General features: G+C 39.8%; 2 protein-coding genes across 2 annotated transcripts; both read left to right on the forward strand.

Moving 5' to 3' along the window:
- The first annotated feature begins 478 nt into the window (after positions 1 to 478).
- lsm10 (LSM10, U7 small nuclear RNA associated) lies at positions 479 to 3742 on the forward strand. Its single transcript, XM_065471828.1, has 2 exons — positions 479 to 790; positions 2157 to 3742. The coding sequence occupies exon 2, from the start codon at positions 2163 to 2165 to the stop codon at positions 2574 to 2576; it is 414 nt and encodes a 137-aa protein (XP_065327900.1). The 5' UTR covers positions 479 to 790; positions 2157 to 2162; the 3' UTR covers positions 2577 to 3742.
- A 2444-nt stretch (positions 3743 to 6186) lies between these two features.
- eva1bb (eva-1 homolog Bb (C. elegans)) lies at positions 6187 to 13159 on the forward strand. The gene is made up of 3 exons (XM_065470525.1): positions 6187 to 6569; positions 11304 to 11444; positions 12058 to 13159. Exons 2-3 carry the CDS (start codon positions 11378 to 11380, stop codon positions 12489 to 12491), a joined length of 501 nt encoding a protein of 166 aa, XP_065326597.1. The 5' UTR covers positions 6187 to 6569; positions 11304 to 11377; the 3' UTR covers positions 12492 to 13159.
- Positions 13160 to 14629: the final 1470 nt, after the last annotated feature.

Genomic DNA, 14629 nt, shown 5'->3' on the forward strand with positions numbered 1-14629 from the left:
AATAAATGTTCATTGAGACGATTTCGTTTCTGCAGCAGCAACCTGTAGGGGGTGCTGTTGTCTTGGCTTTGTAAGAAAAGAACAATCTCATGAAGGTTTCTTTGATTCGGAGCCTTTGCTTTTTGTTTATCCGGCTTTTTATTTATTTATTTATTTATTTATTTAATACTTATATTTTAAATATGACAACTAGTACTGTATGAATCCAATAAGGTGCAGTGAATTACTAAAAGGGAACAGAGCAGTGAGTTTAGAAAAACAGTTTAGAATATCGTATGATTTTTCTGGTTTATTTCCTTTAAGTAGTTTAGAAGATTTTATGTATAACTTGAATTTATCCAAAAACAAAACAAACAAAAACACCAATTTAAACACATATAAGATTAACATTTGTATTTCTTTTGTGTGGTTTTATATTGGGAATTTTATGATGTTCTAAATCTGTCATTAGAATTTTCGCTTAATTAATAAAATTTTACACTCCAGCGAGCAAATTTATGATTGCTGCTTTGAAAGAAAATCCAGCATATATGTGAAAAATAATGTTGCTGTGATGACGTCCTGTTCTCGGGTTCCTCATTTATGTCCTGGATTGTATTGTATTAAAGCTGGTTGTGAATAAAGTTTTTATTTTTTTTAAACGGTTGACGCAAAGACGACGGTGAAACGTCATCACGTCGCGGCTCCTCCGTCGGGTTTCTGCGGGAAAACGAACGTGTTGAGATGTTTTGAGAGGTTTCAGCAGGCCGGTGTTTCGTTTCTACATGAAACCTGTGTTTAAATAATTCAGGTAAATGTTACAGACATCAGCGGAGGGAGAAGCTTTGATTTACACTCATGTTTTACGCATTTTGGAGCTTTATTTAGTCGCTGCTAAAGCTAAGGAAACGCTAAAAAAAGAAAAGCTAACAGAGAAGACTAACTTTGTGCTTTCAGATACAAATTTAAGTGTCATTTTAAACGTGTTTTTATGTTTTCTGTAGGTTTAGTTAAAGCTAAGATTACACTGCACTATATGACACTATATCTTGTGTATTACCATTTATATTCGGCTGTAATGTGCATATACTGGGGTTAATTTGAAAGCCAAACATGAAAGTGTTTTTGGACCAATAAAGAAAATGCGGTAAAGAGGTATGATAGTCACGAGAAGCAAAACAGACTACGTGTGTCTGAATGAGAAGCTGATGTGACAGTAAAGCAGGAGGAGGCTGACGTGGTTTGGATATGTGCAGAAAGGATGCTGAATATGGAGCTGCCAGGCAGAAGGAAAAGTGGAAGACCTCAAAGGATTCATGTAGTGAAGGAGGACATGCAGATGGTTGGTGGTGACAGAGGACGTTAGGGTTAGGATGAGATGAAGGCGGATTAGCAACCTTCAGTGAGCTGCTGAAAAAAGGAGGAGAAGAAGTAGTTGTTTTGGCAATTAGGATTACCATTAATTGACTTTACGTCAGGTCAGCTGGTATTGATCCCCTGATTTTTAATAAGTGACAGAGGGATAAAATTATTTTGTTTTTTCCTCAGAACTTGTAACAGTTTCCAGAGTTACATTGGATCATCTCTCCAGCACATAAAGAAAATAAGACTGGAAACATTTAATTCACTTCATTCGTTTTATGTGTGTTGTTTGTGAGCTCCATTAAAAAAACGTAGTAAGAAAGTATCTAAGAGAGCCTTTTTGTGGTCCCTACATTGCAGTTTCAGTAGAGCCCCATTAACAGCCTAAGAGGGTCTAACGTCGATGCAGTCACATTGTCTGGGCATGGTGCCCTTTTCCTAAGTCCTCAGAAATTCTTCTTCCTTTACCTTATTTTCAATCAGAAAAGTGATTAAGAAAAGATGGAGGGAGGGAAATCTTTTTTAACGATTTGACCACAGCCTCTTAGTCGTCTGACCTTTATTAAATGCAGGTTTGGTTTGTGACAGATGAGATAAATCACATTTAAGCTGTGCAGGACATTTTCTATTTGACATGTTCCTGTGTTTTCTCATTTTCTGATTCTAATATTCTGTCCACAAGGTGTGCAAGGTTTTGCTAATTTTTGCTTTACTGCTTCAAGGTCAGAATCAGTAAACCACAGAAACACGTCTCAGGTACCAACACTGCATGACAGACTCTAATCCAGAGTTATCAATCTTCTGCTTTTCTGCAGGTTACTATGGAGCCCAAGGGAGCTGAGTCTCAGCCATCCAGTGTGGGGCCGGTTGAGGTGGTGAACTCTATTCGGGAGCGAACGATCACAGAGAACAGCATGGTGATCCTCCTGCAGGGCCTTCAGGGAGAGGTGACCACGGTGGACCTGAGGAACGAGAGCACGGCACGTGGACTCGTGGTCAACGTAGATGCCTTCATGAACATACGCCTAGAGGACGTGTTGTACCGGGACCGGCGGGGTCAGCTCACACAGCTGCAGGACCTATTCATCACTGGCAGGAACATCCGCTATGTCCACATCCCCGACCATATGGACATAATGAAGACCATAGAGAGCCAGCTGGCCAAGATTCACCGCGTCCGCAACTTTGGCAGTGAAGGCGGAGGCAGGAAAGAGTTTGCCAAGAAAACAAAATGACTTTTTTTTTTTTTAAATTTGGAAAAGACGCTGCTTGTGTAAGGTTCAGAGATTAGAGGACAAACACCAGTCTAGACCAGTAGTTTACATCCTGAGGGCCCACAAAGTGACTCCAGGGACAAGAACAGGGAGAGAGATCTCAGGTACAGTAAGATATAGTTACAGTCCTCCTTTTCGTTGTAAAATACTGGAAACTGTCTTTAGTGCTATAAAAACCGAACAGCTTGGAACCTGGGATGAAAGGCCACAATCGGATTGATTTCTTGTAAGGATCACAAACTCGAGAGGCTGGAGTATGATATCAGTAAATTGTTTAAATGTTTAAAAATAAAACTCCACAGACTAATTTTTTTTCCCTACGTAAACACTGTAACAATTCTTTTTAATACATTGCGGATTATTTCTTGGATTAATTAATGCATCTTCCTTGTATCAACTCAAAGAAGCTCTTTGTTTGTCTTTTTTATCTCAACCAGACTATTTAGGGTTTTTTTTTAATGAGACATGATGAAAATGCTAAAAAAAATCCATCTCAGAATAAAGTGAAATCTTTTTGAATATAATTATAACAACTAAGGGATAGATCCTCTTTTGCACAAAGGGTTTAACTTAAACAACGCCACAGCTTCTCTCATATTTTGCTGACTTAGAAACAGTGAAGAGTCTTATCTCTTAAACACAGAGAATACCCTAAAGCAGTCACTTTTTGTGCCTTTTAAGGTGCACCTCCTCATATTTGTACTAAATAGCAAAAATACAGAATATCATACATTTCTCCTAATTTTTATAGTATTTTCTACTCCTCATTTGCAGAATCTGGACACCTACATTTTTTGGTGTGTTCCCACTTTATTGTGACACTTTCCTGCAATCCAACAACAATCTTCCTGCCTCTGGTTCTGAGCGTAGACTGTATATAGAAGGTGGATGTAGCTATTATAACATCCCCGTTTCTGTTTTTTTAAGTAGGTTTCCCTTTAGCAGGATTTAAGCATTAGTTAACTTCTCCCACAGTTGTGGTTTGCTCCCCACAACAAAATGACTCAACTTATTAACCTCCTCACTGTCATTCTCTGCCTTTTGATGTGTCACTCTCTAATAACTCCCTCCAGCCAGCAACTTAATTAACTATCCAGTCATAACTTTTGTGCTATTGCATTATTAAAGATCTCTTTCGTCCGTCTTTTCGTTATCATTTTAATTTAGTTGTAAAAATACTTTGAGCGACTCGTCTTTTCTTACCAAATTATTCCCAAAGGTAACCTCTGCTCCAGCTCGGTTTTATGGGAATTGAATGGCTCATATTGCAGCTGACACTGAATGCGGTTGTGGTGTGAGGGTCAGTGTATTTACTGGTGAATGGTGAGCATCACAAAGCCCATCTTTCTGTGTGTTTTAAAAAAACAGCCCTAAGTTAATCACTGCCTGTATGCAGGAAAACATTAGTCACTGGTGGGGAAAAACAAGCCGACCTGTTTCCACAGCTCCACAAACATCTCTGCATCAGCGAGCAAGTCGCTCTCAGTCACAACAGTGACATCCACTCTTGTTTTTTAGCCAGTGGAGACAAGCGCGGCGGGTATAAGGAAGGTAGTGTTTTGCTTGGTGTTCTCCCCGTGCGCAGTTGCGATCGGGAATCTGTGGAATTTGCAAAGTGCTATGTTATTCCTACACAGCATCAGGAAGAGGACAGGCCTGACATAACACAGGCAGCTGGAGCAGATAAACCCCGCACTGTGGACAAAAAGGGCGGAGGTTCACCAGCCGTTACTGAGTGCATTAAATTAGGAGGAATATGCACGCAGGAATGTCCCTCAGCAGTTGGATCATTGTTTTGGGCTTTGGCCTCAGAGTGCTTTTAGGGACATATTTTTCTCTTGACCAACCCTGAGTGTTTGAATGACAGCAACCACATAATAACCGCTTATTGCTGTGCTAAAAACACCAGCGAGTGCCACATCAACACTCACTAGACTCAGAATAGTACTTTACAACCGCATAAACAGGTCTTTTGCAATACTTAAGAGTCTGGGTTAGTGTTACAGGAAAAAGCACCAGTATAAATAAGAAAGAAAAGCCCTGCTTTCATCGCTGTAGTCAGTCTGTAGAATTATATGCTCATACTTTTAGAAATTAAAGGGGGGCTGTGTTGGTTTTTGTTATTTTCTGTCGCACGTACTGTTAAAATGATGAATGCGCTCATATCCAGTTCTGTGCAATTAATCATATTTTGGCTTCCGCTGAGGTCTAAATTCACTCCCAGCAGGCCACAGAGTCAGGTTCACTTCAGTTCACTTAAATTAATTTAGTTTTTTCAGTTGAATTGAATGGAAAAATATAGACTTGCCTTTTTGACAAAGCTCTCAGTCACACAGGCCTATAGACCACTTGGCAACCCCCTTGCAGTCTCCAGTCGCTAAGAAGAAATGTGTGTATTCCCCTGACCAGTGGTTGAGTATTAGTTAGTTTGAAAATGGTTGCCAACAGGGTGCTGAACCAAAGACCTGCCTGTGATTGCTTTTTGTTGCTTGTAGATTGCTGTGGTTGCCTGCAGTTTGTATGGAAGATGCCAACTTGTCCGCAAACATTCACAGAGTTGTAATGAAACTTGGAAAAGTGCAACACAAACTTGACCTTCAGAGCAAAAATAGTGCTTTACTTTTACTTTGAAGGTTAACTCCATTTCCGGTTTGCATTGCACCTTTACAAGTTTCACTGCTGCTCTGCGAGTAGTTGGTGAGTGGTTACGGATGAGTTGGTGTCTTCCATGAAACCGCTAGCAACCTACTGCAAGGAGAATTTCCATTTGACCTAACAACTGTAGGCAATCAATTGCCAACCAGTTGTGGAATCCTTATTTGTCCCTAGCAACCAGTGGTTTCCAAGGGTCTCCAAGCCTGTATGGTTTTGCTAAAATCAAGCAGGGAAAGTGAAATGATCTTTTAAATGTAATAGAAGACAGAGGAGATTATTTTTGACACACAAATTGACGACCACAGTCCCATGGTTATTCATAAGCATTCAATTACTCAAGTCCAGCCCTACAAAAATCTTAGTGACCATATAGTTTCCATAAAACACGATAACCTGGCATGTAATTATGTTGATTGGGTGTTCTGGACTGCTGGACTGAGTTCAAAGGTGCAAACTGGACTGGTTTAAGAACTATTTTGCTCTTTTGATCAGTTATATTAATAATGTGTTGGCTGTGTGACACTGCAGTGTAGCTCAAATCCACTATGAGCACCTCCTGTTTCGGTTGTTTGATAGGTTTTAAAATTTGTATCTCCTGGTGTCGTGTGGAAAGCTCCAGCTTTGTAAAGTCCAAGTCAGATTTCCCCATAAAGTATCAATCTATTCATCGGTCTCCTCTCCTGCTCCACAAACCTCACTGAGCTCTTTTTACTCCCCTCCAGGCTCAGATTAAAACACAAAGAGCTCAATTAATCCAGGAGCCCCCACAGCAGCGTGGCCCCATGCTCACAGCAGCCACCTAGCTATTTCCTGTTCCACCCTCCCAGCTTAACTGTGAACAGACCTCAGTGTTGGGCATCCAGCAGGAGAGAGATCACCTCCCTCTGGTCAGGAGTGTGTGGGTCATACCTGGAGAGGATAGAATAGCTAAAATAAAAGACTTCAGCGCAGTTTGGAATTTTTATTTTGGAGTTAGATGGCAGTGAAGCATGCATGGCTTTCACTTCTCTCAGGAAAAGGAAAGACCTCCTCCAAAACACAAGTGTGGACCACTGCTGGCTGGTCCTCCTCCCTCTGAGGGATGAGAGGGAGTGAATCACAGTGGAGGGCTGCTCGCTCTTCAGTCCAGCAGCGTCTGCTCAGCTGTCACGTACGCTGAGTGACCCACGACCTCTCGCTGCTGCTTTTCTGCCCGAGAGAAGATGGGAGTCTTATCTAAGTGACCGGCTCCAAACGTGGATCTGAATTCTTTGTTTCGCATTCGGAAGTTTAAAATCTATCAACCTGTGCATGACTGAGGTGAGTGACTTTTATTTAACTTTATCTTTGCAGGGAAATTAGCTGTAAGATTTTTTTTAAAATTTTATTACACCCCTTAACAAATATAAAGCTCTACTGTCATGCAACTCAGTAGTTTATTAGCATGGCCTCCAGTTTTTTTTACAACACCACAGACAATTAAAGGTTTTTACAAGCTGAGGAGCTGCAACATGCCCAAAATTATAGCACAGTGAGTATGCTGTCACCCAGTCTGTCACATGTATTTTCCATCAGTCTTAATCTCACTCTCTTTAAATGTTTTTGACAACAGCTCCACCTCATTTCTCATTTTTTTGACTACTGTTAAAAAGTGATTTTTCCAGCAGTTTCAAGTTTCCTCATTGGACTTAAACAGGATTATCTAAGCAGGAAGAGCCGAGCGGGAGTACATTTTACAGGGTTTCACATAAACAGCTGCCGGGCTATGCTTGCGCGGAGGTTGTTGGACTCATCTGGAAATGTTAGGTGTTAAATCTGTCTGCCCGAGACTGCGGCTGCACGAAATGTGTCCCTCCCTCTGGTATTTGTGTGGTGCTTCGAGCTCACCACAAACTGCCAGTCCTGGAGCCGTGAAGAAAAAAATATTTATACACGATTTCATTCTGTAATCGAGAAAACAGAAAAAGAGACGCCTCTTTGTGTCATTTCTCTGTATAATTAAGTATTAAAAACGTCGCCTTCTTAAAACAAATGAGAAAGTTCATGGAGCGGACTTTTTTCGAGAATTTACAAAGTCTGAATGCTGCACTGAAATAAAGAAAAAATTGTAATTAAAGTGAAGCTGAGATATAAGGTCTCTGGCCTAAAAATAACCTCATACATAAATTGCAAAACCCTAATTCTTTAGTCTTTTTAGCCAAGTGAACAAATGTGACGTGTGTTGATTAGCAAACAGACAGTTGAAACGATGAAGGTTTAAAAGGTGATGCTAACACTAAAGTGCCTTAAACCTGCATTCTTACTCATGACCACCAGGGGGGAAATGTGTGGTTGGAAAAAGACTTCTAGTTCTACAGGTTAGAAGTCTATCAGAGAACAGCCCTTTGTAAACACTAAGTTTATGGCCTCAGTCACTCACTTCAGGTTATATTCAATATATAATTAAGTGAGTTTTGGCAGCTTTCCTTTAGACTTCTCATGGTTACTTCCAAAAGATGAACCTAACAAAAAGCCTATAAGTTTTTGCAGTCGTTAATGTAGTGACTGGTGACATGACCACATATTGTGGATTTGACTATGAAACCTCATGCTCACTGGCTAACAAGCTGTAATCGACAGCCTGTTGTACATACCCTGGATAATCCTCCTCTCTGACTCTTAAAATGACCAGATGGACTTTTTTAGGTTTGTGAAGACATTTAGTCTCTTATCCAAGAGCTAAAATGTCTGATCGTAATGACCCACACCTTTTGTCACAAATTTGCTCATATGATCAGTAGTGGGTCAACAACCCTCAGGACCACCCCCATGGGGACGCTCCTCCCTGTGCTCAGGACTCACACGACCTGGACAACTGAGAACCTACAAATCCAAAAATTTACAAAATTAACGATTTTATTCTGTATGACCTGAAAGTAGAAACATAAACTGAGCAGGAAGGCCTGGGGATGTTTTTTAATTAATTTTTTAATTTTGTGAGTCTTTGATTTTCTCTGTTTTTATTCCATTAATGGTAGTTTAAAAGAATAAGTAAATAAAAAAAAAAATAATATAATAATAATAATTTAAATAAATAAAAAATAAAGGATCATTTAAAAAAATTTAAGTTCATTCTAGTTGTTGTTCTAAGCGGTGCTTGGCAGCATCATGAAAAGTTGGAACAGCGTGGATCTGGATCATCCGGCCTCCTACAGTGTCATCTCACTTTCCCAGAGCTGATAGTGAAAGTCAGTTTGGGATTGTTGTTTGTGCTGTGGACTGTTTCAAGATGCAATGATAAAAATCAGATGATGGAAAGAACTTTTATCCCCACCGGAAAAATAAAAATAACTAAGCAGACACTGAAGGAAATCCTCCCCCAATCCCCGGACAAATCACACCCTGCTGTTGCATAACACATTATAACTGTTTCCTCGTTTTAAAATTTAAGTTAAAAAATAAATAAAATGTAACCTTAATGTTAAATCTCTGTGCAGATGGAGTTATACTAACCCAGCGAATGAGCCTTCAAGTTAACCTAAACTAAGATTTGCTTCATATTTTTGCCCACAGACACGTGAGTGTTGGTCTTCTCATCCAGCTCTGTGAGAAAACACTTTATACTTTAATGTTTTATGATTATTTCTTATAGGATGCAAACAAAAAAAACTTAGAAAGAATGAGGTGATATGTGCACTGTGATAAATGCTGCAGTCTTGATAAACTGTGTAAAAGTACAGGGTGTAAAGTCAGTCTTTAATCGTTTGAATCGAACTAAGCTGAAAACTAAATTGCTCACTTATGTTGTTAAGGTCTGGGGGCAGCAAATTGAGGGTGCAGAAGTAGTCACGCTTCTTCTTTGATTAAATCCCAAACAGAAGGCAGCGTTGGTTGGGAACCACCAGTTCCCATGAGTAAATGGACCCCGAGCCAGCCACAAAGCAACTACAACTTTAATTTGCCCAAAAACAAATTAAAGAAAGCCTTTGAGAGCACACTGGGGCTGCCAAAAGTCACTGGGATAAAGATCAGGGTGGGAGAGCGACCCAAACCCCCAGCAGCAGCGACTGGAACGGGGTACGGTTTGGTCCTCCCCGGAGAGAGAGCAGGAGAAAGAAAAACATTCGGCTCCCATGGAAATTGTTTTTGTAGTGACAGGGAATGTGAGGGGGTGGGAAGTATCAGTCATCATGTTTACGTCAATCCTTACTGTAACCGTGGGACCGTCTGCGAGACGGGTCCGGAGCAAATCCATCTACCGCGGTCTAATGCAGCCCCTCGCTCTCTTAAAGGGTCGATTCACCCAAATAACAGAAGAATGCAGTCGCTCTGAGAAGCTTTTTTTGTATGGGAAATGTCAGGTCGTTTTGTGCTGACATCCGTGGCTGTCCTCAGGATAATATATATATATATTTTTTTTTAACCGTGATTACTCTCTTGAATGATAATTAAATTTGCTAACAATGAATTACTTGTTAAACATCTCTAACAAAAAACAGAATGTGTCTTCCGGAGATTTAGGTGCCATTTTTCTTTTTGTTTTTGTAGGCATCCCTGAGGCTGTTTAACCCCCATTAAAACAATTAGTTTTAAGTTTTTGCAGCTGTGAGCAGCTTCTTTACTTCCTCAATGCATTGCAAAGAGGGACAACGGCGTGTTTGCCATGTTTGTACTCTGTGTTCTCACGGGACACTTTAATTAATTCTTTGTGGCACAGATTCAATAAGGTGCTGGAAACATTCTCAGAGATTTTGGTCCATACTGACATGACAGCATCACGCAGCTGCTGTAGATTTGTTGGTTGCACATCCATGATGAGAATCTCCTGTTCCACCACATCCCAGAGTTGCTGTGTTGGATCACAGTCTGCTGACTGTGGAGGTCATTCAAGTACAGGGAACTCACTGTCATGTTTGCAGTGACATGAGTTTTGTGACGTGGTGCATTGTCTTGCTGGAAGCAGCGATGAGAAGATGAGTGCATTGTGGTCACAAAGGGAAGGTGTCAAGGAAACATCCACCCCACCATTGCACCATGATACAAGCCAAAGTGGATCTGTGTCTTCTGCTGTTGTAGCCCAACTGCTTTAACATTCAGAGATGCTCTTCTGCATACGTTGGTGTAACAAATGGTTATTTGAGTTACTGTGGCCTTCCTATCAGCTCAAAACAATCTGGCCTCCTTTGACCTCAGACTTCAACAAGACATCTTGGCCCACAGAGCTGCTGCTCACTGCATACTTTCTCTTTTTCACTTTCTGAGAAACTCAGACCAGTCTGGCACCAACAATGATGACACATTCCAAGTCACTCACATCACCATTATTCCACATTTTGATGCTCAGTTTGAACTTAAGCAGCTCATCTTGACCATTTAGATATATAATAGATATTTATGTTATAGAGCATTGAACAAGTGTACTTAAAGAAGTCGCCAGTGAGTGTATATGAAAGATAATAAACAAAAGATTATTACGTCCAGTTTAATGACTTACTAAAATCTAACACCTGCCAAAAGATTATCACAAGCTAACAATAGAGAAATGCTCCTACTTTATATAAATACCAATTAAAAAATGAAATAACGTAGAATTCCTTGTTGTACATGTATTAGGCTGTGAAACCTTGTGTGCAAAACAAACACAACTCCTCTCAGCTCCATTGTTTTGGGGAAGAGGCAGAAATTAGAAACTCACTGCTACATTTCTGTGAACCCGACCTTTTCATTTCCTGCCGGTCTTCCATTACGAGTGTGAGTTTCTTGGAGTGAACATGTGAAACCTGACATGCCACTTCTTCTGTGGGAAAAAAATAAAAACTGCGGAGCCGGAAAGGCGCCCCTCTCATAAATATAAACATCCCCATCGGTCTCAGCAGACTTCTCGCTGCCGTCCTCACTGCCTGGCTTGAGTGTCGTCAGAGGAAGACAATGTCTCCTGACCTCTGACACCCATTTAGATCAGAAGAATGACGGGTGGTGCTTTGGAGGAATGCATTTTTTAGGCTTAAAACACTTTTTTTTTCTTTTGAGAACTTTTGACTTTGAAAGCATTTGTTTTTCTTGTTTTTCTGACAGGATCTGCCTCGGGTTATCCAGGAGGTAAACGCGTAAAAGGAGATGGTGCGTGTCTGAACCCACAGTGAACCAAGATGGAACCCATTAAGAGAGATATGGAGCTGCTGAGTAACAGCATGGCGACCTACGCTCACATCAAAGGTAAAATCTTAGCAGGGCTTAAGTGTGGCTTCCAACATGGAGTTGGGGACAACCTCAAGGGGTTATTAGATGAATCTATAAAACCACAGGCAGCTTGCTACACCACACTGTATGACTTTACATAGGTTGTACATGAATATTTCTTTCTAAGCTTCTACACGAGTAACTCTGCATGAGTTACAGTTCAAAGAAATCTTTATTTTACTTTATACTTTAAACTTCACTCTGATTGGCTGCCTCGTGCAAACAGAAGGGTTTAACAACAGTGGGTGGGGCCTTTGTGCTCACACCTAGAGCCATAATAGTTTACTTTAATAATGCTCTGCCTGAGGCGGCCATATTAGGGATATCCTTTCTTAGTGACATCACAAAGAGCCAAGAGTAGAAAATCTGGTGAAAATCAAGCGTTTAGAGTGTGAAACCTGAGTTTTTGGCTCACAGGGGTTACTTTAACATACACTGATCTGAGTATTTGAAACTTTTGCTGTCTTTGATATGAGCATCCACCACTCTAACAGTATAGAGATGACAGAAAATAAAGAAAAGCTTAATAAATCCACTTTTTAATGCTTTTATTTCAGTAAATTAGTTTTTCTTCCCTCTTCTTGTGCAGCCAATCCAGAGAGCTTTGCCCTCTACTTCATGATGGGCGTCTGCTTCGGGCTTTTCATGGCGCTGTGCCTCCTGGTGGCCGGCATCACTTGCAGGGCTCGCCGCCACAGAAAACCACCTCCGTCTCCATCGAGGAGACAGCTCAAGGAGTCCAGTGAAGAGGAGGAGGATGAGGAAGAAGAGGAGGAGAGTGTAGGAGAGGAGAGGGCGGTGGATACGGAGATCCCTAAAGTGACAGTGGGTCCTCTGAGTGACCGCAGCAGCCAGTCTAACGGCACTCTGAGGAGCCTGAACGTGTTCACTTCGGCCGAGGAGCTGGAGAAGGCTCGACGGCTGGAGGAGAGGGAGCGAATCGTCAGGGAGATCTGGAGGAACGGGCAGCCGGACATCCTGGTTACGGGGACCGGGACGATTGGACGAGTTCATTACCACTAAGAGAGACTTGGACTGAGCTTTTAAAAAACCTGTAAGGGACAACCAATGGAGAGAAACGTGCTTTGTATGGAGGCACAAAAATGTCAAAATTAAAAATGGGCGCAAACTAATCGCAACATTAAAAAATATATATATATTATGTTTACCGATTAAAGAGTTTGCAATAACTTAACTTTTATCATGTAAAATGACTGAAATAAAATATAAATTTAGAAGAAAATCAACTCTACTCACAACAAAATACTAGTATTTTTCAAGTCCCTAAATAAATAGCAGTATTACAAAAATAAATATGAATAATAAGAGAGAAAATATGTATGCAAGCAAACCATTTAAAATGCATAAAAGTTTTTTTTTTCATGATTGAAGTGTTTCTCAGTCAAGATGTAGTGGCATTATGAAAAATTACAAATGTGAAGTAAAAAAACAAACAAATGCATACCAAATTATTTTAGAGGTTTGGGGTTGCATGTTGCGTATCTCCTCATATAATTTTTTTATTTCATTATTTTAATTTATTATCATGGAAAATCGGACAATTTGGGCCTCCATAAATGTGGACTGTCACAGATTTTATGCACAAGTGTTTGTTTTTGGGGGGAGGGTTGGCTTCATGTGTATTCATCTTTGGAATGTGAATAATTAAAGCTAAACCACTTTTTAATAAACAAATGGTCTTATAGTCACTGTTTTCCAAAATGAAGAATAAACAATTTTTAAAAAGAAAGAAAGAATAAATGAAGAAAAATTGTTAAGAATATGCTGTTCTTGCTCTATCTGGTGCCAGTCTTAATTTATTTTCATATTTAAGCATGACCGACACAACAGCTGTAATGTGGCATCTGGTTTCCTCCACTGAAATGTTTTTTTTTTCCACAACTGAAAAGTACATTTCAAGTTAATAAGTCAAAGCTGATATAAAAACCTGAAATGATGACTTACAGATGGCAAAAAACATTTCTTTATGTGGTAGAAACAAGCTTCCATATCACAATGATGTGAAATAAGGGAGATTAAAAAAAACATAGTCAGTATAAAAGAAGGGCGTAGCCTCTGATTTTCCCACACATTATGAAGCTTCAATGTTAGCATGGAGTTTTGGGATCATCAGTACCCCACAGCATCCCACACTATTAGTCACATACAGTAAGCTGTTAAAATGCTCCAAAGTACTCCAACAGCACACACACATTGAAGAGTTTATTGATTTAAACTCAGTTATCTAGACAGATGATTGTAAGAAAAATAAAATAAAATTCACTCTATTCATGATTATTATAAAGGAGAAAACTATCCACAGAGGCTACCAGGCAGTAATTTTTCGGCTCTGGGGTTGCTTCATATATATGTATATTAGTGCTGGGCGATATGACGATATATATCGTGTGGACGATAGAAAAGTGTCTATCGTGCCATTTGTCTTCTATCGTTTCTATCGTTTCTAACCCGAATTTTACAAATTATTAGATAAAATATATCATTAACCCTTTACAACCGGTCGGAGCAGGCACACTCCGTTTTCCCTAACTATTTTTAAATCCCTGTAGAACTGTAACCACGTAAGGTAGCGCAATAATGTTTTTTTTTTTGCATATGAAGCCGTAGGAGTTGTACTTACATCTTATTCCATTAGCTTGCCCTAGGTCACAGTTTTCTTCCACATATAGCTTTGCAAAAATTGCATAAAAAGCACTTCCAGCAACAAAAACATAATATTCCAGACTTGCAGCAACAAAAACATAATATTCCAGAAACACGCTTTGCCGATCCGATCAGCTGTTCATAACACTTCCTAAGTCAGCGCAACTATCGCATGTCCGCCATTACCTGTCCGAAACCGGAAGTGACGTCATTTTCGCGGAAAACGTAGTTTTTTAAGCTTCAAAGCCTATTTTGGTGTTTTTAAAAGTCATGTTTGACTTTATGCTTTTCTGTATCGTTTCTGGGATGCTTAGAAGTCAAATTACACTGTTGGAAATAGTTTATTTTGATGCACATGCTGTGTTTTTGCAAATTTGCATTTATTTATTTTCATTTTTCCTGTAGTATATAAAAATTTGCGTATCTCAAAAATAAAACTATGAAGACACTCAAAATAAATTTCTCGTGGTTGGAAACTATTTTGTGCAACTTTTTTG

Source organism: Pelmatolapia mariae, linkage group LG22, assembly GCF_036321145.2.
Source record: "Pelmatolapia mariae isolate MD_Pm_ZW linkage group LG22, Pm_UMD_F_2, whole genome shotgun sequence".
Classification (NCBI taxonomy): Eukaryota; Metazoa; Chordata; class Actinopteri; order Cichliformes; family Cichlidae; genus Pelmatolapia; species Pelmatolapia mariae.

Bases quoted from the DNA above. Each gene is read 5' to 3' on its own strand.
- eva1bb (XM_065470525.1), top strand. From the start codon at position 11,378: ATGGAACCCATTAAGAGAGATATGGAGCTGCTGAGTAACAGCATGGCG. The intron at 11,445-12,057 runs GTAAAATCTTAG...CTTCTTGTGCAG, and splicing joins GACCTACGCTCACATCAAAG to CCAATCCAGAGAGCTTTGCC.
- lsm10 (XM_065471828.1), top strand. From the start codon at position 2,163: ATGGAGCCCAAGGGAGCTGAGTCTCAGCCATCCAGTGTGGGGCCGGTT.